This window comes from Schistocerca cancellata, chromosome 5, assembly GCF_023864275.1.
Source record: "Schistocerca cancellata isolate TAMUIC-IGC-003103 chromosome 5, iqSchCanc2.1, whole genome shotgun sequence".
Lineage (NCBI taxonomy): Eukaryota > Metazoa > Arthropoda > Insecta > Orthoptera > Acrididae > Schistocerca > Schistocerca cancellata.
The window spans coordinates 573508295-573534548 of NC_064630.1; the positions used below are offsets into that span (position 1 = coordinate 573508295).

A 26254-nucleotide genomic window follows, 5' to 3' on the forward strand; every position below is an offset into this window, starting at 1 on the left:
CTGTCTTTCAACAACAACTTTGCCTCTGTACTTCCACCTCGACTGACATCTCTGCCCAAACTCTTTGCCTTTACAAATGTCTGCTTGTGTATGTGTATGTGCGGATGGATATGTGTGTGTGAGCGAGTGTATACCTGTCCTTTTTTCCCCCTAATGTAAGTCTTTCCGCTCCCGGGATTGGAATGACTCCTTATCCTCTCCCTTAAAACCCACATCCTTTTGTCTTTCCCTCTCCTTCCATCTTTCCTGATGAAGCAACCGTTGGTTGCGAAAGCTTGAATTTTGTGTGTGTGTTTGTGTTTGTTTGTGTGTCTATCGACCTGCCAGTGCTTTCGTTGGGTAAGTCACATCATCTTTGTTTTTAGATATATTTTTCCCACGTGGAATGTTTCCAAACAAAGATGATGTGACTTACCAAACGAAAGCGCTGGCAGGTCGATAGACACACAAACAAACACAATCATACACACAAAATTCAAGCATTTGCAACCAACGGTTGCTTCATCAGGAAAGAGGGAAGGAGAGGGAAAGACGAAAGGATGTGGGTTTTAAGGGAGAGGGTAAGGAGTCATTCCAATCCCGGGAGCAGAAAGACTTACCTTAGGGGGAAAAAAGGGCAGGTATGCAGTCGCACACACACCCATATCCAATCGCACATACATGCGGTGTATGTGCGAGTGTATACCTGTCCTTTTTTCCCCCTAAGGTAAATCTTTCTGCTCCCGGGATTGGAATGACTCCTTACCCTCTCCCTTAAAACCCACATCCTTTCTTCTTTCCCTCTCCTTCCCTCTTTCCTGATGAAGCAACCGTTGGTTGCGAAAGCTTGAATTTTGTGTGTATGTTTGTGTGTCTATCGACCTACCAGTGCTTTCGTTTGGTAAGTCACATCATCTTTGTTTTTATATCTAAAAAGAAAGATGATGAGACTTACCAAACAAAAGCGCTGGCAGGTCGATAGACACACAAACAAACACAATCATACACACAAAATTCAAGCTTTTGCAACCAACGGTTGCCTCGTCAGGAAAGAGGGAAGGAGAGGGAAAGACAAAAGGATTTGGGTTTTAAGGGAGAGGGTAAGGAGTCATTCCAATCCCGGGAGCAGAAAGACTTACCTTAGGGGGAAAAAAGGATGGGTATACACTCGCACACACACACATATCCATCCGCATGTACAGAGACACAAGCAGACATTTTTTACAAATGTCTGCTTGTGTCTGTGTATATGCGGATGGATATGTGTGTGTGTGCGAGTGTATACCCGTCCTTTTTTCCCCCTAAGGTAAGTCCTTCCGCTCCCGGGATTGGAATGACTCCTTACCCTCTCCCTTAAAACCCAAATCCTTTTGTCTTTCCCTCTCCTTCCCTCTTTCCTGATGAGGCAACCGTTGGTTGCAAAAGCTAGAATTTTGTGTGTATGTTTGTGTTTGTGTGTCTATCGACCTGCCAGCGCTTTTGTTTGGTAAGTCTCATCATCTTTCTTTTCAGATATATTTTTCCCACGTGGAATGTTTCCCTCTATTATATTTACATCTTTGTTTTTAGATATATGTATTTATTATTCTGTGTGATATAATTACTCAAAGTCGACATACTTCAGAAGGAGGCCAAACAAACTTATAACTTGGAAACATCCTAATTGGAGAAAAGGAGAATGGCAGCTGTATCATGTATTTATGGACAAATTCTTTCACAGAGAAATCTACATTGTTAAAGTATTAAGAGGGGTAGATACAGGTTCAGACATTACATTGTCAAAATCAAAATTAAGCTCACACCACTAAAAAAGAATCCAAAATGCAATAAACAAAAGAGGAACTTCGATCCCCACCAATTAAATAGAAATGATAAATATTATGAAGTCACACAAAACATAAAACTGACAGATAATTTAGAAGAACTGGTTCAAATTCTCAGGCAACAAGCAGAAAATTTAGACTCATTGAACCCACATAAAAGACATGTCTGGTGGAACTCAGAATATGATAAAATTCATGAAGAAAGACATCATGCATGGTTAAAATTTCAAACACACAAAACAGAATAAAATGCAACCAACCTCAAAAATATCAAGAAAAAGTTCACACAGATTATCAGGCAAACCAAGAGACAATCACAGAGACTTTTATGAAATGTCCATAATGACAGTCAAGGTGTTAGATTAAATAACTTTGATAAAAAAAAGGATTTCTAAACTTCTTTTTTGATAAAATTGTTTAAAAATGAGAATTATTTTGGACTGTCCTTGGATCAAACAATATCTGTGTGCAGTCTTTTCAGTGACCTCCGCAAAGTCCATGGACTTGCAACAGTGTCTCCATTTACGGTGTCTCCTCCTTGTCTTCCACATAATTAATTTTGTCAGTATCAGCCCACACATAAGGTCAACATAAGTATTCAAGAAGCTAGCTCCAAATTTCATTTCTACTCAAAGGAGCTGGTATCCATGTTGTGGATTAAATCCATATGTTCACACCTCAATTTATTCATTCTGTGCAGCACTTTTTGGTATTATGGAGGAGAATGTCAGCATAAAGTTGTATATTTACAGTGGAAATGATGTTACATACTCTGTGATAAGTCTACTTGTCATGTTTAAGGCGATTCCACCTATACTGTGTGCACAGACCTATACTAGATAAAAGCAGAATACTGCCTTGCCAAGCAGATTGTTACGGTCTGGAGGCTCGACATGAGCATTTCAGAAACTGCATGACTTGTTGGGTGTTTGAGGAGTACTGTGGTTGATGTCTTCAACATGTGGTGAAACCATGTCCAGACATCATAGGGTTGGGCAGCCACCCATCATTAGTGATGTCGGATGTCGTAGGCTGGGCTGACAGGGACCGGCGGCAAACTGTGCCACAACTAACATCAGACTTTAATGCTGGGCAGAGTGCAAGTGTGTTTGAAAACAATGCACTAAACACTCCTAACGATGAGCCTCTGCAGCTGATGACCCAGGTATGTGCCAATGTTAACACCTAGACATTGGCAACTATGACTGAAATGGGAACGTGACCATCGGTACTGGACATTGGCACAGTGGCAGAGCGTTGCATCTTCTGATAGGTCATGCCAATGGGAGGGCACAAATTTGCCATCCTTCAGGGGAATAGCTCCTTGACACCTTTACTGAGGGACGGAGGCAAGCTGGCGGCAGCTCTATTATGCTCTAGGAAACACTTATATGGTCATCCATGGATACAGTGGAGCTCATGCAAGGCACCATGATGGCCATGGAGTATTGTAGATTGGTGCAGAACATGTACACCCATTCATGACGATCATGTTTCCCGATGGCAGTGGCATTTTTCAGCAAGATAGTGTGCCATGACACAAGGCCAGGAGTGTGATGGAGTGGTTCAAGGAACAGAGTGGTGAGTTCCAATTGATGTACTGGCCCCTCAACTCACCATATCTGAACCCGGTAGAACACATCTGGGATGTGATTGAATGTGGCATCAGAACCCATCGCCCCCTTCCCAGAATTTAATGGAATTAGGTGACTTGTGCATGCAGATGTGGTGCTAACTCCCTCCAGCACCCTACCAAGGCCTCATTGCTTCCATACCATGACAAGTCACCATTGTTATCTGGCCAATGGTGTACATCCTGGCTGTTCGGTAGGTGGTCATAATGTTGTGGCTGATCAGTGTATATTCTTGTACTGAAAACATCAGATTGTCAGCATAAGAAAACTTCCCATAGCACCCACACTTGTCAGCTATTTGTAAACACATTAAAGAGGTTAGGTGAAAGCACACTATTCTGTGGGAGTACATATTTTTGGTATTTCCACTGACTTTGTTGACCCTCTGGTCTTTTTGTAGGCTTTTATGGAGTGGTATGATTTCTTCATGAAAGCTGTTTGCTTTATTGTGTCCTAAGCTGCAGTCAAATGTACAAACATAGCTTCAGTAAGGTTCTTTTCTAGGCATTCTCACAGGGCCAGTGCTGCATTAGATTGAGGATTTGGATTTGTGAGTTCTGTGGCTGAATTTTTTTTTATATGAGGAGGGATTCTATTTCTACTGATTACTGCTTCAGAATCAATCATCCAATCACTATGTACAGAAGCTCAGCAAAGATATTGACCTACAGTCATTTGGATCAATTATAGGCTCACCTAGGTTCAATACATGCATAACATGGACTTGCCTCTAGATGTTCCCTATATCGAATTTATTCAGACATTCACAGTTAAACTGAAAACTATTCCTTTGTTTTAGGGACAAAATGTTTGGTCCACTTGATCTGGATTTCATCAATGCAGCCTCTTTTTCAATTCTTGCACCAGTCTATTGTAGATCCTTCTTTGTGTGCTGGGTTTCATTCTTTTTTCTTATTTCTTAGTATTCTTGGTTTCTACTTGTCTAACTGGTCTCATTTGTATTCAGCCTTATGATTTAAAAGAACCTAATATGCAATTTTATGTGTACTGTGTAGTGTTTATTTGTCTTCATCAACAGCAGCATAACAAACCCAGTCTGCAAACTAATCAGTCCACTGATTACATTTAAAACACAAAATACAGCTGTTAACAAACACCAGCAAGATGTAATTTACTGTCAATCCCCACCCCCCTGCCCACTGACTTACACAACAAAATTACTTGCTATTGGTGTTTCATACCCACAGAGAGAGAGAGAGAGACCACATTAAATATTTCATGCCTCAATAAATGACAAATAACAGAATGTTTCACAACTGATACACCTGTAAATACTACCAACCTTAATTTTTTTCAATGCTGTCTCAATATCACTGTGGAGTTTTTTTACTTCTGCTGCACTGGATTCTTTGTCCTTTTTGAGCTGAGGAATAATTTTCTCCATCCTACTAAGATTGTCCTGAAAAGAGACAGAAACAGCTTATATCATGTTGAATAACAGTGGCTCATAAATCATTGCATAAATTAAATAGCAAACAAGAACTTATCTTAACCAGATAAGTGATGATTAAGAACAGTGCATTTCTTAAGCAAAAGAAGAAATAATAACAGAAATAGCAGAAACGAAGATATTAAGAATTATGCATCAGAAGGCAAAGAATGAGAAATCAGGAACAAAATTAACAGCAGAAAAATGGGTCAAGCACATGTTATTGGCTATACAGTCATTCTCTTCAGTTACTGTTGATTCATCTAGAATGCACTCATTCATTTAGAAATCATGTTTCAGAAATGTCATTGAGAAAGAGCGTCATCGAGACTGTAATGAGTGAAGTTACGAATTAGCAGGCAGAAGCTGCTAATGTAGGCTTGTAGTGTCATAAAATTGCTTATACTAATGTTCGTACTCCTGCAGCTAGTGCAGTCACAGGTAATGGCTTATTAGGGTCTTATTTTTTTAATGGACAATTATTTAATACATTAATTTTTTTCTTTCATGAGGAGTTGATTCTTGTCGATCTTTATTTTAATTTAATGGAAGGCTAAATCAACAAAAACCATATTAAACAATACTAAAAGCATAGAACATTCAGGCTTCCTATTACTGTCCTGGCCCAAAATCTGTAAATCCTAAACTTGGATTGCAATGGAGTGAAAACAACAAATTTATATTGTTGAAAAGTGAATGGATCCTATATCTCGTTCTCATAAACTCATCAGTGACATTAAATACTAACGGAAATGCATATTTTGGCCCATTTCCACAGATGATGCAACATAAGATTATTAATTTGATGGGAGTATGTACTTCCAATTCAGTCTAGTATACAGATGTAGCTTTGAAGATTCTTTCTGTAAGAAGAAGACCCAGTATTAATAATATTGGGTAAAAATTCTATTAACTGAGACATTATAGGACTGATGAGGAGTCAGCTAGAGGTTTGTCAGTTTCAGATGCTAACAAAATGCTAATCAGTCAAGTGCTGAACTTGATGGGATACCCATAGGAAGAATTTTACTGCAATGTAATGAGTGTTGACATGTCAGATGAGACTGTCAAGTGCTGTTCCCTCTTTGTGTGTCAAAGGTTAGTGCACAGATGTGTTGTCACTCTAACAAATATTAAAAACACATAAATTTGTGTTTGAAAGGATTCTGCCTTGAGCAAAACACAGTTATTCCTTTACTTCTATACCCTGACATGTTTCACTGCAGTTCAGTATCATCAGTGGGCCTTTATTTTTACCAAATTTTGTTATACATTAGCAAAAGAAAAACTTGACAGGTTTTACACAGTAGCAAAGGAAATGAGATGGCAACAATTTTTTCTGAGTTAGCTGCCTTTTCTCAGAATGGATTAAACCTGCTACTGGAAAAAAAACCTCAGAAAGACAAATACCACATGTTAGTTCTGAAAAGTATATTAACAACCAATTATGAAGAGTGGTAATCCACTCACAATGATAATTATGTGAATTACTTCATATATAGAGGGTAGCTGCTTTACAAAAACTGCTGGTATTTCTATTACACAATTCAGCTGCTATTTTTTTCTACTAATTCGTGTTAGCTGTAATGGTAGAAACAAACAGCAAATATTTTTGCAACATGTTCAGGAGACGATCTGAAAGACTGTACAAATCTATGATAATCTATATATCAAAATGTTTTACCTTTAGCCTGTTGATTTTGGTGAGTCCCTTTATTCTAGGTTGATATTTCTTCTTAACCAAAAACATTCGAACATTCTTCTGTATTACAATTAAGCAATGTCTTCTATATAATATTTTATATTTCACTGAAACAGTTGACAATAAATCAGTACAGGATATCTCGATTATGTAGTAAACTGGTACGATAAAGGCTTATAAATACATTAATCTATGTTACTAGTTGGCTGGCTTTTGTTCAACTGCATTTCATTTTCAGATACAACATACAAGAATTCACATTCAGCACAGACATTCATTGATGAAGGAACATGAAAACCTTTGTTTTTACCTACATTGTTCCAATTTCAGGACAATCTTTCATATTAAAACTAAGTTTAAGGTATGTGATTGTACGTACGAAAGAGCACTTAAACATTAATCATTTAAAAATGAAATCTTAAATTTTAAATCTCAGAAAGGAAACTTGAATTATTTATCTCTTTACCTGTACATAAGCACCAACTGATGGTTAAATCTTTTAGTTTGTTCCTGTTCGAGAATTTACAAAATCACAGGTATATTCTGCTGCTTTACCTGTGACCAGCTAATTCAAATGTTAGTAGTGAAAACAGTTTTCATTGTTGGTGTATAAATCATAGGACATGACAAACAGCAGCAGATGGGGTCATTCCATGTCAAGTGGTCTAGGGCTGCCTGCTCGATCCTCTTGGATTTTGCTGAAATTTCGTATGTAGGGTACCACATGTCTCAAATGAACTTTGATTATGTTTAGATTTTCCAGTGGAATATTTGTTGAGATACAGCCGTTTGTTTGACCCCATACCCTGACCATATACAGTACGACACTGAGCTTTCACCAACTTTGAGGCCTGATATCTCTCTTGGTACTTTTTTTTTTTTTTCAAACATGAAACTTAGCTGGTTGGTGCTCTTTTTGACACTGTATGCCAGTGTTAGGATGTTCAAAACATACTCATTCTAATAAGAGTGGTTCTAAAACATTTCTAAAAGACACTTTTGTGCAAAATGGGATTGAAAATACCCTATTTTAGCCATTTTACAAAAATCGTCAACTTTACACTAGGCCAACTGTGACACAATTTATCTACTTATGGCACACACAGAAATAATAATTGTTACTACCATAAAATAGACTGCAAAATGTTGTACAAGCTAGCCAAGTTCCATGCTTTAAAAAATACCAAGAGAGATATTAATTCTCAAAGTTGGTAAGGTCTCAAAGTTGGTAAGTGCTCAGGGTATGGTGTCAAACAAGTGGTTGTATCTCTACAAGTATTCCACTGGAGAAATTAAAGCTTGATCAAAGTTCGTTTGAGACATGAGGTACTCTATATACAAAAATTCATCAAAATCCAAGAGGGCAAGTGGGTCACTTTCAAAAAATTAGACATGAAATGTCCCTGTAGTTTCTAGCCATCAACCTACAAACATCACCCTACATTAAATCTACAGCATCTTGAAGGAGAAAACATGAAATAATGTTGGTAATTCTTTAGTTCTTGCTGGGAGTGTTAGTGCTTGTAGTGCTCTTTAAAGGATAAGTTGCAATGAGTATTTCATACTGCTTAAAATGATTTTTAAAGCTCATCAAAAATTACATTCATCCTAATGGTAAAAATAACAACTCCCCATGTGGCAGCAGGAGAACACACTGTCTCCAACAATCAGTCTTTCTTTTTCATTCCATCTGGTAAATTCCCTTGACTCAGGGTTCTGGGCAACTTTTCCAAACTCTATCCCTTTTTCTAAACCTCTCCAGTCCTCTACCTTTACCCCTCTTCCTTCCCCTTCAGAGAAGATTTTTTTTATCTATCCAATTACATTACATTCATCGTAATGGATATCCTTACAACAATATCAATCCAAATTACAAGGATTTTGAATTAATAAGTGGAAAAAATTGTCAGTTCCCACTTTATATATTTTAGAGCCTTTGGCAGACATTTACTCAAAATGAAAGAAAAAATGGGCACTAACAATAACTGCAACAGAACAGGTTAGTCCTTTGGGCAGCTACTAAAAGTATAATAAATATATATTTTAGTTCTACTGCCTTCATCAATACTGAGGCCAAAAAACAGTACAAGGGTTATGAACAGATGCAGGATGGGTTATTTGCACCTCTCTCAAGCTAAGGCAATAATGACTTCCCTTCCCTTCCACATCTAGTCCACTCCTATATATCAGTGATCATAGGAACTTAATTATTACAATAAATAAATTTATATTTTGGATATCAAATACCATATTATATACTCCTCATAGCAAAAAAAAATTTACAAGCAGATTATAACAAGAGTAACAACAAAATGTATTGTAAGAGTATAAAGTACACATACTCAAGCATTCTTTTACTAACATACTGTGCTAGAGAAGCCCAATGGCACCACTCCACAGATTAAAAAGCAATAAGCTCAACTTCCTCTACTTCTGCATAGCTTTTGTACATAACAAGATGTAGGAAGACAAATAACCCCCTAACTGACAAATCAAACTGCAACCAATCAAGAATATATACTAAACACAATTAATTGTTTTATTTTATACACCAGCTTCTGTTTTATCAGTGGTGATTGGCGGATGTAGCTAGATGTTGTGGTTTATAGAGGAACTGATGTAGTTTCTTAAAGAGACAGGTACAATGTATTGGTATGAGTGTGCACATGCATTTAACACATACCTGTAGAGTGTGTAGCCCTTCCCAGACAAATCCTTGAGCAAGGTTTTTATTAGATTCATTGTGACTCAATTCTTAGCTGCATAAAAAGTTCCATACAGAGCTTTACGATGTCAGCATACTGGACCAAAAATTAGCCATCCTAAGGAGACATCAAGCTAATACTGTGTAACACTCCCTCTAGCAGTAATGGCCTTCACTCAGTCTGAAGGTTTCTTCAGGTATGCCATACCCACCCAAAGCCATTCACTGATGGTTGGATCTTATGGAGTTACCAGACTGCGGAGTGCTGATAACTCTGTTCCACTCACTTGACCAAATAGCTCCTACACGTTTTCTATGAGATTAAGACCAATGATTTAGCAAGCTAGTTGAGGTGCAGTAGGCTGCCTGAGTGCGCATCAAACCATGAACATATGCTTGCATCTCTGTGAATAGAGATGTTGCCATCTTAGAAGACTCATTTTGAAGATTCAGAAGAAAGCACAACATATGGTCATTAAGGATGTTTAAATAAACATCTTGGTTCTGTTCACGGTAACCTGAATAAACAGGACCAAGTTATGGTGTGGGGGGGAAAAAATAAAAAAAAAAATTTAAAAAAATTGTCAGTAATATGATGGCCATTACATATTACTGAGTAACAACTCTGTGTTTACGTTTTACTATGTATGTCAGAACATGTCCCAATTGTACTGTAATTCATTTCCATGCCTAATTTAATCAAAACTGTATTGTTAACAGTACTCTTACTGTTTTCAACTGTTGAGAATATGTAAAAGCACTGGTGGCTCCGCCCTTCCAGGTGGTATGTTAAGTGAAAGTTTGTGTTAGGGTCAAAGTATAACTGTGAATGTACTATGGAAAAAGTATTTGGTTTCCATTAAACTTTAATCAAAATCAGAAGTACTGTGTACATTATTGTTATCAATGTGCTGAACTAATGTTCCAGTGAATTACATGATCAATGGTGGAAGATGCAGCAAACAGATTTTGACATCCATTATCAGCATTATAATGAAGGTACAAGTTAAGTAATATGTTACATTATTGTAACATCCCACTACTGCTTTCACTAAATTTGTAGTATGCTTCATTTTCTTATTTTAAAGAATCAGTAAACAAATAAATAGAAATTATGACTCATAGAGTTGCATTGGTAGGTGTGTAGTTAAAACTTGATTTACTGATAGCAGCATTCCATTGGGTTTAACAATCGACAAGGTGTGACACATGTCTCTGGTTAGTTATAATCTGTTTACGACCACTATTCTTATGCCATATTACATAGCTGTGAGTGATGCTCCATTCCTTGTAGACAGGAACTACTCTACTTTGATACAAAAACAAATGAAGCAATTTCATTTAGGGTGTGGTCATGGATGCATCCAAACATGATAGTTCCTTACTGCACTGATTCCATACAACCTACAGATACATACACATCATTTCAGTCCCAAGACTTATGTCAGAAGTGGAGAATCACACAGATAAAGTAACCAATGTGCCCTTTTAATGGGATGGGCTTTGTCTGGTGACCTTATTTATTTGGTTTTAAGACAATTACTGCCTGAAACACACATGGATAAGAAATTTACTCTTGCCTTCATCGATGGTAATTTCTTCAGAGAGGGTATCTGAACAATGGGCATTAGCACTAACAATTTCCAGTAGAAGTCTACCTTGTGCAGTGCATCACATAATCTGTACTGAAATAGGAAAAAAGACTAGATCTGCACTGTTCTCATCTACACTGGAGATGCTGCACTGTCCAGATTTTCTAAGCAGACTTCAATAATGGTAGCATGGATGGTTTTAGTACAATCTCCCTCGGAATCTGTTTGATATAAAGTTCTCACTCTCTCCCTTAGTTTTCAACATCTTGAGGCACAATATCAAGAAAACTCTATCTAATGCTTTGTTTTCAACATTCTTCAAGAACACAGTCCAAGCTATCCTCCAAATTATCCACATTATCATCTTCAAAAATATCAAGCCATTTTCTGCAAAATCACAAAATATTTCATGAACAATTTCATCATCATATCAAACCTTCCCTTGGCATGTTGATACAAGTGAGCTCATGCAGCAGAAATGTGCCTCTGCACTAATGCACAAGGAGAAAATGTACATACTTCCATACCTTGACTGTACGACCTGTGGTCTTTCAAAATTACTTTACGAATAACAGCTACAAAGGAAAATTGGTGTATGAGGTCCATCAAGGCAAACAGTTTGAGCATTATGTACCTACAGCATCAACAATTTTTGTAGAAAATGATGCCAAACATTCTGTTGTTACGGACATGATGCGTAGTATAGCAGAAGTGAAAAAGGACACATGTACCTTCAGCTCAAAACACTGAAGTAAGTGATAAATTTAAAAAGCAGAACTTAGGATCTAATATCTCTGAATAAACCACAGTTCCCCATATACTAAATCTATGTGCTGACAAAAGCATACAGCCATACAGTCATTAGGCTGTCACCTTTTTCACTGTCATTTCAACCCAACAGAATTGTATTGACCCAGTTTAAAGGATATGTAGCCAGCAATAACAATCATCAAAAAATTTGCTGTCTGCAGTTCAGGCACTCAGCAATGAAGCTGTTAGGGAAGTCATCTGTTATGCAGCACATAATGGAAAAAGCATAGTAAAATGGAGTATTTTAAAAAATTATAACAGGAAGCGATATGTTAGTGAACATTGGCTGTGACAATATTACTTCAAGCATAAATGCAACGAGAGTAATGTCAATATAGTTTTTCCATTGTTATCACACAGAAGATCAACAGGTGGATTCAACTGAATTTTTGGTATGTGCAGATTAAATGCCTGAATATAAAAAATATGTTTTTATAAGTTGTGATCATTATTATGAAATCAAACAGGTTGCCAAAGAGGTTCTGATGCATGAATGCAGCATTGTGCATCACATTTACCTCAAATTATAGCATGTTAGAGATCTCTGGGTGAGTCACAGTTTAGAGCATATGAAAATATGAATATTCTTAAGATCTCATTTGCATAACGTTTCATTTAAATTCAGTAACAAAATAGTGTCCTGCATGTCAAAAATCACCACCAGAAAATGGTTTTTTGTAAAGATTCCGTATGTTGTCTAAAAAGTTTAGTGTGACAAGTAGAACCAAAATGAAAACATACTGCAGCTTTTCCAGAAGATACTGATGCTACTTCCAACTCTGCAGACCGAATAGTTTGAACATGTGAGTGAGTTGAATGAAATGTAAAATTACGTGTGTGTTCTGTGCAGGATGTGGCAAGTCAGCTTCATGCCTTCACATGTTCCTACTAAAATGTCAACTATAAAGCAGCTTTGAATCAATGCACGAACTACAGTCTCCACTGAACAGCTCATAGAAGGTAGATCTGTAAGTACATGAATAGGAAGAAATAAAATCACTAAGAAATTGTGCCAGAAAAATTATGGGCACTGAACTTTTAGGCAGGCCAACTGTGCCCAAATTTTTAGTGGTCCTGGGACCAGAGTGGAAACTCTTTCTCATTTGTGAGTAGAACCCTTCTCACCCTTCTATAGTATATGTCCACCTTTGTAGCTGACTGGTCAGCATGACTGACTGCCATGCGGGGTCCCATGCTTGATTCCAGTCATGGCTGAGATTTTTTGCTGGTGGGAGGATTGGTACAGGATGTACTCAGCCTCATGAGGCCAACTGATGAACTACTCAACCAATTAGTAACAGTTACAAGATCAAGATACACAACAAAGACTGGGAGAGCAGTGTGGTGATCACATGTCCGTCCATACTGCATCTGATGATGCCATTGGCTAAGTGTTACACAGTGATTGATCGGGCCTGGTTGGTCTGTCTAGTGACAGAAGGCAGAATTTCACAATTATATTGTTTATCTTGCTACATCTCAATTTACTAGTGCTTGTGTAGAACATATATATTCTTAAATCCTCCATGACTGTCAATCTCTTTTATTTCAGTGAGCCCTATTATTTTTTCCCTCTGTCAATTTTAGTTTCTTATTATCAGTGATAAAACACATTTTTATGACATACTTATGTAACAAGCTGCACACAAAAACAGAGTGTCAGCTTTGAATGGGAACTGCTGAATTCACAATGTAAATAAATAAAACGTTTACTTATTCACTGCATGGCATGAATCAATAATGGCTTTGTCGATAAGGTGAGTTATATGCTTCCCACATCTACAAAATTGTTTCACAGAAAACAGACATCTGTTCTACTTAAAAATAACATTTAACACACAACTATCTATTTTATTTGGTGTTAATTTGCAATAGTCAGCTATAAAGGAAAATTTTTTGCTTCAGAGGTCAGTTGGTTAGTGCTGTTTAAAAGCCTGAGAGTGAGGTACAGGACAGAAATACTACTCATGCAAAGCTAATTTGTGAAGCAAGTCATGCACGAAACACAATTTGATATACATACACTTTATCACTGACAGTGAACACCATTGGGCTTTCTTCCATTGTGAACTGAGTAACCATTTCTTAATTTTGTTCACCATTGCTGATATGTTTTCAGGATCAGATTTCATAACTGCATCAAATTCTGAAAACTTGCCTGGTCTGAAGAACACTTTTGTTACACCAAAGCGGTAATCATCCTCTGTCATTCCTAAAGCCTTGAGCAATGCCTGTGAAAGTAGCCAAAATTACACATAAATACACAACATAATGTTAGTAGATAGATACCTCATTTGAAAATTATTATCTGCAATGCATAAATTGATACAGTGGATGGACATACGTCACTGAATGATGTTTCTTAAGAGCAACAAGTACAATAATGGTGTGGGCTACTTAAATTCAGGGCAACCATTTACTTGTTCTCCACCTAAGAATGTGATTTCAGCATTAAATATGAGGATCAGCACTTACAAGCAGATGAGCTTCTGTTTATTGATTTTTGGTTGCTACTTTGCAACACACAGTGCAAACTTGCTTCATATCCAGGGTTACAAAGTACTAACCAATTTAAGAATTTTTACCTCTACTTCATGCAAGTCTAAGGTTATAGGGTAACATTTCTTACAAATTTTTCCCTGCTTGTCATTTTTTAGTGACATTCAGGTTAAATTTATTGGTGAACAACACATTTAAACTCAACACATTTTGGGAAATGAGACTCCCTCCAAGAAGAACTTTCAATCTAATACTGTATGCATGTTCCCCTACTCATTTCTCCTAAGGACTCTATTCACAGTTAACTTTGAATACTCTACTGTAAACTGCACCTTCCCTGATCAAGGATTTAGGTTTCTCATTACAAAGGAACATTACCAGGTCCTGAGGTCTCTGTTAAAATTGTTTCTTTTTTTAAGGGCTGGTAAATACACCATCACCTTCTGTTTCATTTATTTTTATTATTCATTTTTATTCGAATTTTATGTTATCAAATTATAATTTGTTTATTTCATTAAAACTTTTATTTCAAATAATACAATAATTTTTTAAAGTATTTAACATTGATTACCTATAATCATGAAAATATTTAGAGCAGATGGGTTGTTGTGTATACCAAAATTGTGGGACAAGTGTACTGAAATAGTGACATTATGAGCAATACAACACTGACTGTGTAAAGCCCATTCAACATGCCACAGGAATGAGAGATCAAATTTTGTGGTTGTATACTGCATATAACTAATCAGTATTAAAAAATCGCAAGAGAAGAAGGTATACAGAAAAAAGCCTGGATGGTCCAACAAAGATTCCAAGATCGAATATTCGATTTTAAAGTGTACCCAGGAGCAGGTAAAACTTCAGATGACAGCTTAGTATTGGTGAAGAGAATCTTCCAGGAGAATCATTGTGGAAAGAAATGAGATACTGAAATACTGAGTAATGATGAAATCTGTCTTAAGGTCTCTTAGTTTGTAGATACTGCAATAATGAATACCAAATTAGGCAGTTCAGTTGAATAGGAATGGACATCTCTAAAACAGGAAGCCACAGATATTGGACAATCATAAGTACAAGGGTGAACACTTGATGGGTTTGAATCTAACGCACTTGCATGAGCCAACCTTGAACCTTCATGTGCATGCATGAATTTTTTCACGCCTGTCAATAACATCAGTTGCTGTTGAGTGAGGTGTTGTGTAGTACTTGTGTCAATTTTTCATTGCAAGGAAAATAACGGAACGATTGCAGCAGCGCTGCTGCATCAAATTTTGCCAGAAACTGGGAGACAGCCAGATGGAAACCATTCAGGAAATTCAGATGGCTTTTTATGATGATGTTAAGAGCGTCACATAGATTAAGAAATGGTACAACCAGTTTAAAGATGGCTGCAAATTGGTGGAGAGTAAGACAAGCTCTAGTCAGCCATCAACATGCAGAAATGACCAGGTCATTGCCAACGTGAACACTGTGCTGATGCAGGACCAACATGTGACTATCAGAGAAACTGTGGAAGAGTTTGGCATCAGCACTTTTTCAGCACATTCCATTGTGACCGAAGATTTGATCATGAAGAGACAGTCAGTGAAATACGTGCTGGAGCTGCTGATGGCAGTGCAAAAGCAGCTTCATGCTGAAGTTTCACAGGATATTGTGGACTCCACAAAGAGAGGCCCCAACTTTGTGAACACCACAATCACTGGTGACAGGTCCTGAGTGTACGGGTATGACCCGGAAATCAAATCCCAGGTGTCATAGAGGAAGCACGGCTCATCACCTAGACCAAAGAAGGCCTGCCAGGTATGCAGCAACATCAAAGTGATGCTAACCACTTTCTTCAACTCTCATGGTGTGGTACTACCATGAATACACACCACAGGATGAAACTATCACCAAAGAGTACTACAGGGATGTTCTCCTTTGCCTATGTGATGTGCAGTGCAAGAGACTGGAGTTGTGGTCAACAGGAATTGGCACCTCCATCACAACAATACTCCAGCACAGTCCTCGCACTTGATTCAGACTTTTTTGAGAAAAAACCAGATTCCTGTGCTTCAACAGGCTTCTTACTCTCCTGGTATGGCCCCCTGTGACTTCTGGCTCTTCTCCAAACTCAAGATGCCATTAAAAGGAGTGCTATTCCAGACAAGAGAGGACAATATGGCAGCAGTGGCAGGTGAGCTAAACTCCATTCTGAGAGAGGCTTTTTCGGTATGTTTCCAACAATAGCGGCACCACTGGGAGAAGTGTGTGAAGTCCCAAAGGAACTACTTTGAGGCTGATTAGGTGTCCAATGCTCCAGATCAGCCAGTCCCCCCCCCCCCCCCCCAAGCCAAGGGTCAGATACTTTTCTGGCAGATCTTGCATAAAGTACTTAGATATGAAATAGATAGAAAGTGTAGGGAAGCCAAGGTGAAATAACTGCATGAAAAATGTGAAGAAACTGAAAAGAAATAGCATCAGAAGGACTGATTCAGCATGTAGAAAAGTCAAAACAACCTTCAGAGAAATTAAAAGCAATGCCATCAACATACTGAGACCAGTGGGAATTTCACTATTAAATGCAGGAAAGGAAGCAGATAGGTGGAAAGAGTACCCTGTAGGCCTCTATTATGGAGAGGAGTTATCTGATGACATGACTGAAGAAGAAATGGGTGTCAGTATGGAAGACACAGGGAATTGAGTATTGCAGTCAGAGTTTAACAGAGCTTTGGAAGACTTGCGGTTAAATAAGGCAGGTGGGATATAGGCAACACCTACTCAAACATTCTAAAATCATTGGAGGAATTGGCAACCAAATGACTATTCAAGTTGGTGTGTAAGATCTATGAGACTGGAGACATACCAACAGATTTTCAGAATAATGTCATCCTTACAGTCCCGAAGACGGCAAGGTCGTCTAAGTACGAGAATTATCACACAATCAGCCTTGCAGCTCATACATCCAAATTACTGACAAGAATAAGATACAGAAGAATGGAAAAGAAAACTAAGGGTCTGTTCAATGATAGTTTGGCTTTTGGGAAGGTAAGGATACTAGGAGGCAGTTCTGATGTTGCAGTTTATAGTGGGAACAAGACACGAAAAATCAAGACAGTTCACAGCATTTGTTAACCTAGAAAAAGTGTTCTGAGAAAAATAGGAGCAAGTTCCAACGAAACATGGAAAATATACAAGATGTACAAGATCAGAGAGGGAACAATAAAAATTAAGGCCAAGAATGAAGTGCTTAGGTTAAAAAGGACGTAAAACAGGGATGCATTCTTTTGCCTCTACCGTTCAACCTAAACATCGAAGAATCAATGATAGAAATGAAAGAAACTTCAACAGTGGGATTAAAATTGATGATGAAAGATTATCAGTGATAAGATTTGCTGATGAAATTACCTTCCTCAGTGATGGGGAAAAAGATTAGAGCATCTGTCGAATGGAATCAACAGTCTAATGAGTACAGTATATGGACTACGAGTAAACTGATGAAAGACAAAAGTAATCAGAAGTAGCAGAAACAAGAACAGTGTGAAACTTAACATCAATAAATGACCGTAAATAAGACAAAGTACAGGAATTCTGCTACCTCATAATCAAAATAATATGTGCCACATGAAGCACAGAAGGTATAAAAAATTGACTAGCACAGGCAAAGAGGGCATTCTTGGCAAAAAGAAGTCTACTAATACCACACATAGGCCTTAATTTGAGAAAGAAATTCCTGAAAATGTATGTATGGACCACGGCTTTTATGGTAGTGACACATGGACTCTGGGAAAATTGGAAAAGAAGAGAATAAAAGGGTTTATGATGTGGTGCTATGAAAGAATGTTGAAAATCAGGAGGATTGATAAGATAAGGCATGAAGAGGTTCTCTGCAAAATTAGAGAAGAAAGGAATGTATGGAAAACACTGACAAGAAGAAGGGCAAGATGACACGATATTTGTTAAGACACCAGGGAATAACTAACATGATACTAGAGGGAGTGGTAGAGGGTAAAACTGTGAGGGAAGACAGGGACTATAATACATATTAACAAATAAATGAGAATATGGGATGCAAGTGCTACTCTGAGGTGATGAGTTTGGCACCACAAGAGAGGATTTTGTAGTGGACCAAATAAAAAAGGTACTTGTTGTGTAAACTTATCACGTAGGACGTAGGTACAGGAGAGTGCTGATGCATATTGATCAATTTGTGCAACATATACAGCTTGGAGAAAGAGTCCTGCCCACTCATTTCTTTCTGCAGCATTTAAAATGAATTTGATGTCAGTGCAATGTAACATTCAGCGACACACCTGTACTGCTGCAAATAATGGAATAATTATAAGGTACAATCCTGTAAGTTTCCATGAATGAGCTGCCCCTTACTGTGAGTTTCCATGCATTACCCTTCCAGAATTTATTGCTGATTTCCCTGTCTTTTCAGTCTTCCGCGTCTGCCTTAATTCAGGGTTATTCCTTTTACCAAATGAACACTAGCATTTTTTAAGTAATACGTCTGCTGCTATTTGGCAAAAGAAATCTTTAACACATTCATTTCATCAAACACTCTGTAGTGAGAGATTCAGCATGAAATTTGCCAAATTTGTGCAAAATACTGTGTATGGGCCACCAGAAATAGTGTGTCAACAAAAAATTTAAAATTTTCAAGTTTCTTATACAATCATTACTTCAGCATTGAACAACAAAACTAAAATTAATCATAGGTGGTGTACTTCTTTATATCTAACAAAACAGATATAAAAGGAGCATTTTTTTCATGACATGGAAAGGAAATATGTGAATAGATCATTTATGGGCTGTACCTACACCATATAAATAAGAAGGCTAAAAAATCTTTGTTCAAACACAACTTGCTGAAATGAAGACATTCACTGCTGATGCATGTAAGAATTAACTGTGAATGAATACATACCTTACAGAACATACGAGGTGGTAAACTTCTCAGTTTTTCTGGTAAATGTTTGTTATACATGCTGTGTAGTTCACTGAAGGGAACTCTTGATGGAAAACCATTCTGCATCAACTCAAGTACAGACACCATACCAGAGCACTCAAGCTGTGATAGTACTGAGCCTCCTTCAAATTGGTGATCAACCATCTTTTGATTTGGCTTGATACATCGAATGAAATTAGTACCCTGAAAAAAGAACAATATGTGGTAAGTAATTACTTCTACAATGCAAACATATTAATACTATGTCTAGTTTTAAATTATATGACTAAAAAGGTTCACTTCGAATGACTACTTACTGTGCTCTTAAGCTTTTCCATCAGTTCAGACAACTGATTTTTGAATTTCATTCCAACACTGTCAAATGCTAATTTTCCTTTTTGATGGCCAATATCAGCTGTTGGAAACAGACCTTGAAGAAATTTGTTCTTGCACTCCAGAATCAGTCCTTCCAAGGAAGCATGCAGAGCATCATTGTTCTTTTCTACAAAGTGTGCCTTTAAAAAAGAAAAGGTTGTCACTCATTGATTCATTGTGTTCCATAGATTCCACCATAAAGAAGAATCTGCAGAACTATGTAAAAAATTGAGGTACATACTGACATAGAGAAGCACCTGTTTGGGGCTCCATTAATAATTTATAATTGTCATAATTATAATAATAATAATTATTATTATTATTATTATTATTATTATTATTATTAATTGCTATAAATCATACATGTTTCTTGCTTTAAACCAACAAGTTTATAATGATATTTAGCAAAGAATATTAGCTGTCAATATACTGTGCAGCCACAGAATTGTAAACAAAACACAGTTATGAGATTGGTTGAGGCAAATGTGTGAAGCAACCACATCAGGCCCACTTTTCTATTAGGGATTTTCTCTCATCATACAGACTATAGTCATGCAGTTACCAGGAAATTCAACTGAGTTTCCGTTAGTCAGTCATAAAATATACAATTATTAAGCAGAAACAAATAATGTCCTAATAAAAAAAATTAAAAAATGTTCACTTGGCAGTAGGAGCACTACAATTAATATTTCAGTGTTTCATTCATGGTTTATGGATCCGAATATTTCTCTTTTTTTAACTACCAGTACTTAATAAAATCCTAGTTCATCTAATTAATTACAGAATGAGTTCAAAATTAGTTGAAAGACAAAACTGTATATGAATAAAGAGAATGAATAACAACAGTGTTGCATAATTTAATAATAGTAGTACCAGTGCTGCATACAGAATGGAACAATGGACAAAATACACTCTGCTTTAATAAAATTCTACAAATGTTATAGTCTGTAGTATAATATACAAAAAATTGGTTTTACAAGAAACTTACAGTCTGGTAACAAACAGCACCTGCAAAATGTCGGATCATGAACCCTTCAGAATCTCTAATTTCCCTATGTGCTTTAAGTTTGGAGTCGCGTGTTTTCGCTAGTCGGAAGTGATTGGCCCAGTGTCTGTGGACTTCATTTGTGAAATGTTCTGAAGATGGCTTTGGAAGTTTAGATTCCTCATCCAAAAGGTTAAATATTCCAGAAGCTTTTGTTTCTATGAGATCTGGATAAATAGAAATACAGGTTATACAATTAGACATATAAAAATAAGACAGAAGAAACATTAAATTTGCAAATTATGGAAGTTTTGTTGTAAGGTTCTTACCAATACAGTCTTGGTTGTCTCTAAATTCAATCTTTGGTACATTTAAACTCTCCTTCTGATATAATTCTTGTTCATCCTTCAATATCCGTTGATTGAAAAACTGCTGCAGTTTCTCATTGCAGTAGTTAATACAAAATTGTTCGAAGCTGTTGACAGTGAAGTATTCTGGAATGGTGTAAGATTGGAAACAATGCACAAAGCATTATTAATGTTTCAGTCAACTGACAAAAAAAGTGACTTCTTTGTGTAAGGTAACTCACTTTACTTACCAAAACCAGCAATATCTAGGACTCCAATATAATAGCTAGATGCTTTGAAAGGGATTGATTTATTAATTCTCTGAACTATATAATCAAACAGTTTGCTATATAATGCTTTAGCCAAAGCATCCCTGGCATTATTGGCTTCATAGACTTTAAGTGGCACCCTGTTAACAAGAAAAGAGAATCAGATTACTGGGAATAACGCTTAACCTGTATCTTCGATAGATCATATTTTTCCTAGATGAGATGGAGTTTGTAAAGAATAAGACAGACCACCTATAATTCCTACATAATAGGTAGAACCATAAATGTAGGCACATGAACAAAAGAAAATTACTGAATGCATCAAGACATGTGACAGTAATGATACATAAAAGTCCAAAGTGGAAGAAATTTCCAATAATAGACACTACAAATAAGTGAACACTGAAAGTACTAATTGAAACTTAATATGTAAGAGAGCAAATAACTGAATAACAATCAGTTAGAAAACAGTGAACAAAGATGTCCGACATTTGGCAGTGGTATCAGTATAATCACTGTACGGATATATTAATTTCAGTCTTCTCACAAGCCTCATTTACGTGGGGTTTAGTGCTTGTTACCAAGAAGTTATCTTCATATAAAATGGTAGTAGTACATTAACTGACTGTACAGTGAGATGCAACCTCACTGTGACAATAAATGACCATGTAGAACAATTGCTACTTAATTATTTATCCATCCATCCCATGATCATCTTACAATGATTTGGATTTGTCATCATTACACAATGAAAATAAATACGTCAAAAATATACATACACACAGAATACATAAGTATGCTTTACAAGTATAGAACACACAGCATATATATTATTACAATGATTTTGGTGTATACACTAAATAAATTATTACGCAGTTTCAGCTGGAAAACAAAAAGTAGAAAATGTAACCAAAGCACAGGTAATAAAATGACTTTGTGAATGTCAGTTCCAAACACAAGTCTACATCTACATCTACATACATACTCAGCAAGCCACCATATGGTGCATGGCAAAGGATGCCCTGTACCACTACTAATTGTCTTCTTTCCTGTTCCGCTCACAGATAGAGCGAGGGAAAAACCACTGTTTACATGCCTCCGAATGAACCCTAATTTCTCATATCTTATCCTCATCGTACTTACATGAAATTTAAGTTGCCGGCAGTACGGTCATTCAACAGTCAGCTTCAAATGGCAGTTCTCTAAATTTTCTCAGTATGTTTCCTCAAAAAGAACATTGCGTTTCCTCCCAGGATTCCCATACGAGTTGCCAAAGCATCTACGTAACACTTACACGTTGTTCGAACCAACTGTTAACAAATTTAGCTGCCCGCCTCTGAATTGCTTCAATGTCTTCTTTTAATCCAACCTGATGCATATCCAAAACACTGGAGCAGTACTCAAGAATAGGTCGCACTAGTGTCCTGTATGGGATCTCCTCTACAGATGAACCACACTTTCCTAAAATTATCCCCATAAACCAAAGTCAATCATTTGCCTTCCCTACCGCAATCCTTACAAGCTCATTCAATTTCATACAGCTTTCCAATGTTATGCCCAGATATTTAAAAAGAAACTTCAAAACAGAACACAGGAAAAGACCTCAAATGACCGCACTGGAACATGTTAACAACTGTCTGACTTGTAAGCAATCTTATATAACCTTCACTCCTAGAAACTGCTTGTTCATGGTTTCAAAGAAGGTTTTTCATGACTCGTCAAATGTTTGACAGTTCTGATTTTTAATAAATTCTGTGACACCTTTCTATAAACCAAACAAGCCAGTCACCAGTGGCACCAATCTCTTTTATGTATGCTAGATTCTCCCTATTATAACAGTCATATACAGTTCCCACATAACACACTACTTTCTGTCTGTCCAGAAATCCTTCACTTAATTACAATTTTAACTAGATATCCCACAAAAATGTTTGTTCTTTAGCATCTGTCTGCACAGCATGGACCAAAAAGCTTTTTGCAAATGAAAAACACTACTTCAAGTTGCCTATCTTGATTCATGACTCTAAGTATATCATGTAAAGAACACAGGTTGGACTTCAAATCACCAGTGTTTTTGGAATCCGTGCTGGTTGGCACGGAGAAGACTATTCTGTTTAAGGTAAAATGTTATAGAAATATATTATAGATAAACTTCAGCATGGTGATTTTTCAGGATCTACTCTCCCTTGAGGTAACAGATGACCCATGCTGTCATTCACTAACTGGGAACTATTTTCTGCTCAAGGAGTCTGAGTGTTGTTATTGTTAAGGGTAGAGTTAATTCACGTGCAAATTCCGTATAAAATATAACAGACATTCCACTGAATCCTTGTATTATCCTGATGATTAAGAAGTTTGGTTTAGTTGTTATTAATCATCATTGGTTTGATGTGCACATTAACATTTTTGGAATGGAACGCTAACTGAATGCTAAACTGATTACTGCTTCTCTTTGCAAAGAATGGTTGAAAACATTGTCTTGTTTAAAGTTAGCTGCTCATTACAGCACAGTTGCTTTCAAAAGTGCTTTTCAAATCATATAATATCAATCTCCTCCTCAACACCCACCTCCTAATTGTTCAGCTGGGAACTATTTCTACAAAGGATTGTAGCACACAAGTCTTGCACTTTCCAACTCTCACTGATTCTGCTCATTCAGTCTTCCCTTCTTTCCCAGTTCTGTTTCTATTTCTCTCTTTTGTTGTTTCTGTTTCTTTTATTTTATCTTCATTATGTTTCCTTCGGTCATTTGTGCCATTTTTTACCCAGTTTCCTGTTTCATGTCTGCTCATACACCCTTCTCCCCCATGAAATGACATCCACACCAGACCAAAGGCAGAACACCAGCATGTAGACATCCACATCAGACCAAAGAAGGAAAATCTAAGGACACTTTAAGTGGGAGAGGACTGCAGATGGAAAGCCTGGAACAGATCATGGAGGAGGGGAATAGCCTTAGATATAAATACTGGACCCATTTCACTCAACAAGCTGTCTCAGGTGGCACCTGACGAAAATAATGAGTCACATTATCTGGCAGAATACCTGATACCTCAAGATGTCAACAGATCACCATAGGTAGGATGGGGAGAGGGGAGAGGGGAGGGGGGGGGGAGGGATACCTGAAGAATTACACCAAGAGATTCTACAGGGAGGAGATGTACCAAAATGTAAAGAAGCTCGACAAGCTTTGATGGAGAAAAGGGAGGGTGCTGAGTACTCTCAGATTCATGTTGAGATGGAGATGTAGTACCAGTTTTCACCAGGATTGAGCATCACACTTCAACTCTAGAAATGTAAAAAGTCAGGTCAGCTTGTCACTTGTGAGAGAGAAGATACGAAGTATGTACCACAGGCCAGATGCAGTAGCCAGTAACTTTTACACCTCCAAAAGTATATGGTAGCCTCCTTAGCAGGTGAAGACTCCAACTAGGTCACTGCCTCTTTGTCTCTAGTGGAGTGCACCAGGAAAATTGTCTCAGTGTGCCAGTCTTTGAAGTTTGACCGCACGAGTAAGAAGGTGCAGTGGATGGAGGACACTGACACTGTGATTAAAACCTAAGTGGTACACAGTTTAACACAAAGAGCATCAGAGTGACTCCCGATTAAGATTAAAACAGGGAACTAAATCAACCATTACCAAGCACTGTCTCGAACTACATCACTCCATGAACTATCATGAAATGAGGGTTCTGGCACAGACTTTCAGATACTAAGGCAGTGATATAAGAGAGCATAGAAATATAGGTGATGGACAACCTCATGATCATGACACTGAGTACAGACTCAATAGAGCCTGGGATCCTGCGCTGGAGTTGCTGAAAATGCAATGGGGGCAGCTGCAGAACCGAAGATGGAATGCCAGCACACTGGACCAAAGGAGGACCTAACAATCCTTATAGCAGGAGCAGACTACAGATGGAATACCTGAAATGGACCATGTAGGGGGAAGGCCACAGGTACAATACTGGACCTGTTTCACTCAAAGAGCAGTCTTAGGTAGCAACTGATGAAGATAATGAGTCATGTTGTAGAAATATGTGCATGAACAACACTGATATTTGGTAGAATACTCAACACCTCAAAATGTCAACAGACAGCCAGGAAAGACTAAAAAAAATGACAACTGTTTTCTGTTACCTCTAGGAGTCATCCCTGCATTCTGATATCACATGTTGTCCTCCTCCCACTCCTCCTCATCCCTTCTACAACCACATCCCTCACTTTTGCAGTTTTCCCAATTCCACTCATCCTATTCTGAAGAAGAATATGATTTCAAAGGCTTGTAAGTATCACTATACAGGGTGTTTCAGAATGAATAGTAGATATTTTAGTTGGTAGTAATATAGAAGAGAGGAAGATTAATGTTTAACATCCCATCGAGACTGAGCTCATTAGAGACAGAGCAAAAGTTCTGAATGTTTTCTTGGATGGGGAAGGATATTGGCTGTGCCCTTTCAAAGAACCACCTTGGCATTTGCCTGGAGTGATCTAGGGAAACCATGGGAAAACTAAATCTGGATGGATGGAAACAGATTTGAACCATCATCCTCCCAAATGTGAATCCAGAGAGCTAATCACTTATTTCAGTGAAACATTCAATATAACATGTGTCCAATTTGTACTGGTTACAAACATATAGCTGGAGAATGTAACCTAAACAAATACTCACAGAATTTGTTAAGCAAAGGCAAATGATTAACTTCAAAGTTGATTTTCAAAAATTCCACCTCCAATATCAACGCACTTCCAAATTCTCTTCAAAACACCACAGCTGCTCTGAGGTTGTTTGAGTGTTATTTTATTATGGCAGCCCTATTCATAATCCAAATGATCAATTTGTCTCTTGCGTTTACCTTTTATATTTAAATGTCACCTTTCCTCCAACCCTACAGGCAGAAATCTAAAGTTGCAAGGTGTGGGGAACATGGTGGCTAAGAAATGTGACCATATCTGCTAATCTATGTTCCAAGGAATGTCAGAATTAAATTATGTCTGAACGAGTGCCAGAATGTGCAGGGACCCTGGCACACTGGAAGAACATACTCATCGTTGCATTCAAAGGAACTTCTTTCATTGATGCTGGAAGCTCTTTGTCCAGAAAGTCTTAATAACAGGGCCCTGTAAGATGACATGGTAACACAAAAGCTCC

At 37.4% G+C, this 26254-nt stretch overlaps 1 protein-coding gene across 4 annotated transcripts in view; it reads right to left on the bottom strand.

Moving 5' to 3' along the window:
* Window positions 1–26254, bottom strand: part of LOC126189000 (myosin heavy chain 95F) — a 432971-nt gene that overhangs the window by 53136 nt on the left and 353581 nt on the right. For all 4 annotated transcript variants that reach the window (XM_049930806.1, XM_049930805.1, XM_049930803.1 and 1 more), the window contains 8 exons: window positions 21085–21242; window positions 20816–20980; window positions 20490–20713; window positions 19444–19641; window positions 19106–19330; window positions 13718–13925; window positions 6571–6695; window positions 4740–4856 (listed from right to left, as the gene is read on the bottom strand). In XM_049930806.1, the coding sequence (XP_049786763.1) occupies window positions 4740–4856; window positions 6571–6695; window positions 13718–13925; window positions 19106–19330; window positions 19444–19641; window positions 20490–20713; window positions 20816–20980; window positions 21085–21242 (1420 nt within the window). The remainder of the gene's footprint in view (window positions 1–4739; window positions 4857–6570; window positions 6696–13717; window positions 13926–19105; window positions 19331–19443; window positions 19642–20489; window positions 20714–20815; window positions 20981–21084; window positions 21243–26254) is intronic.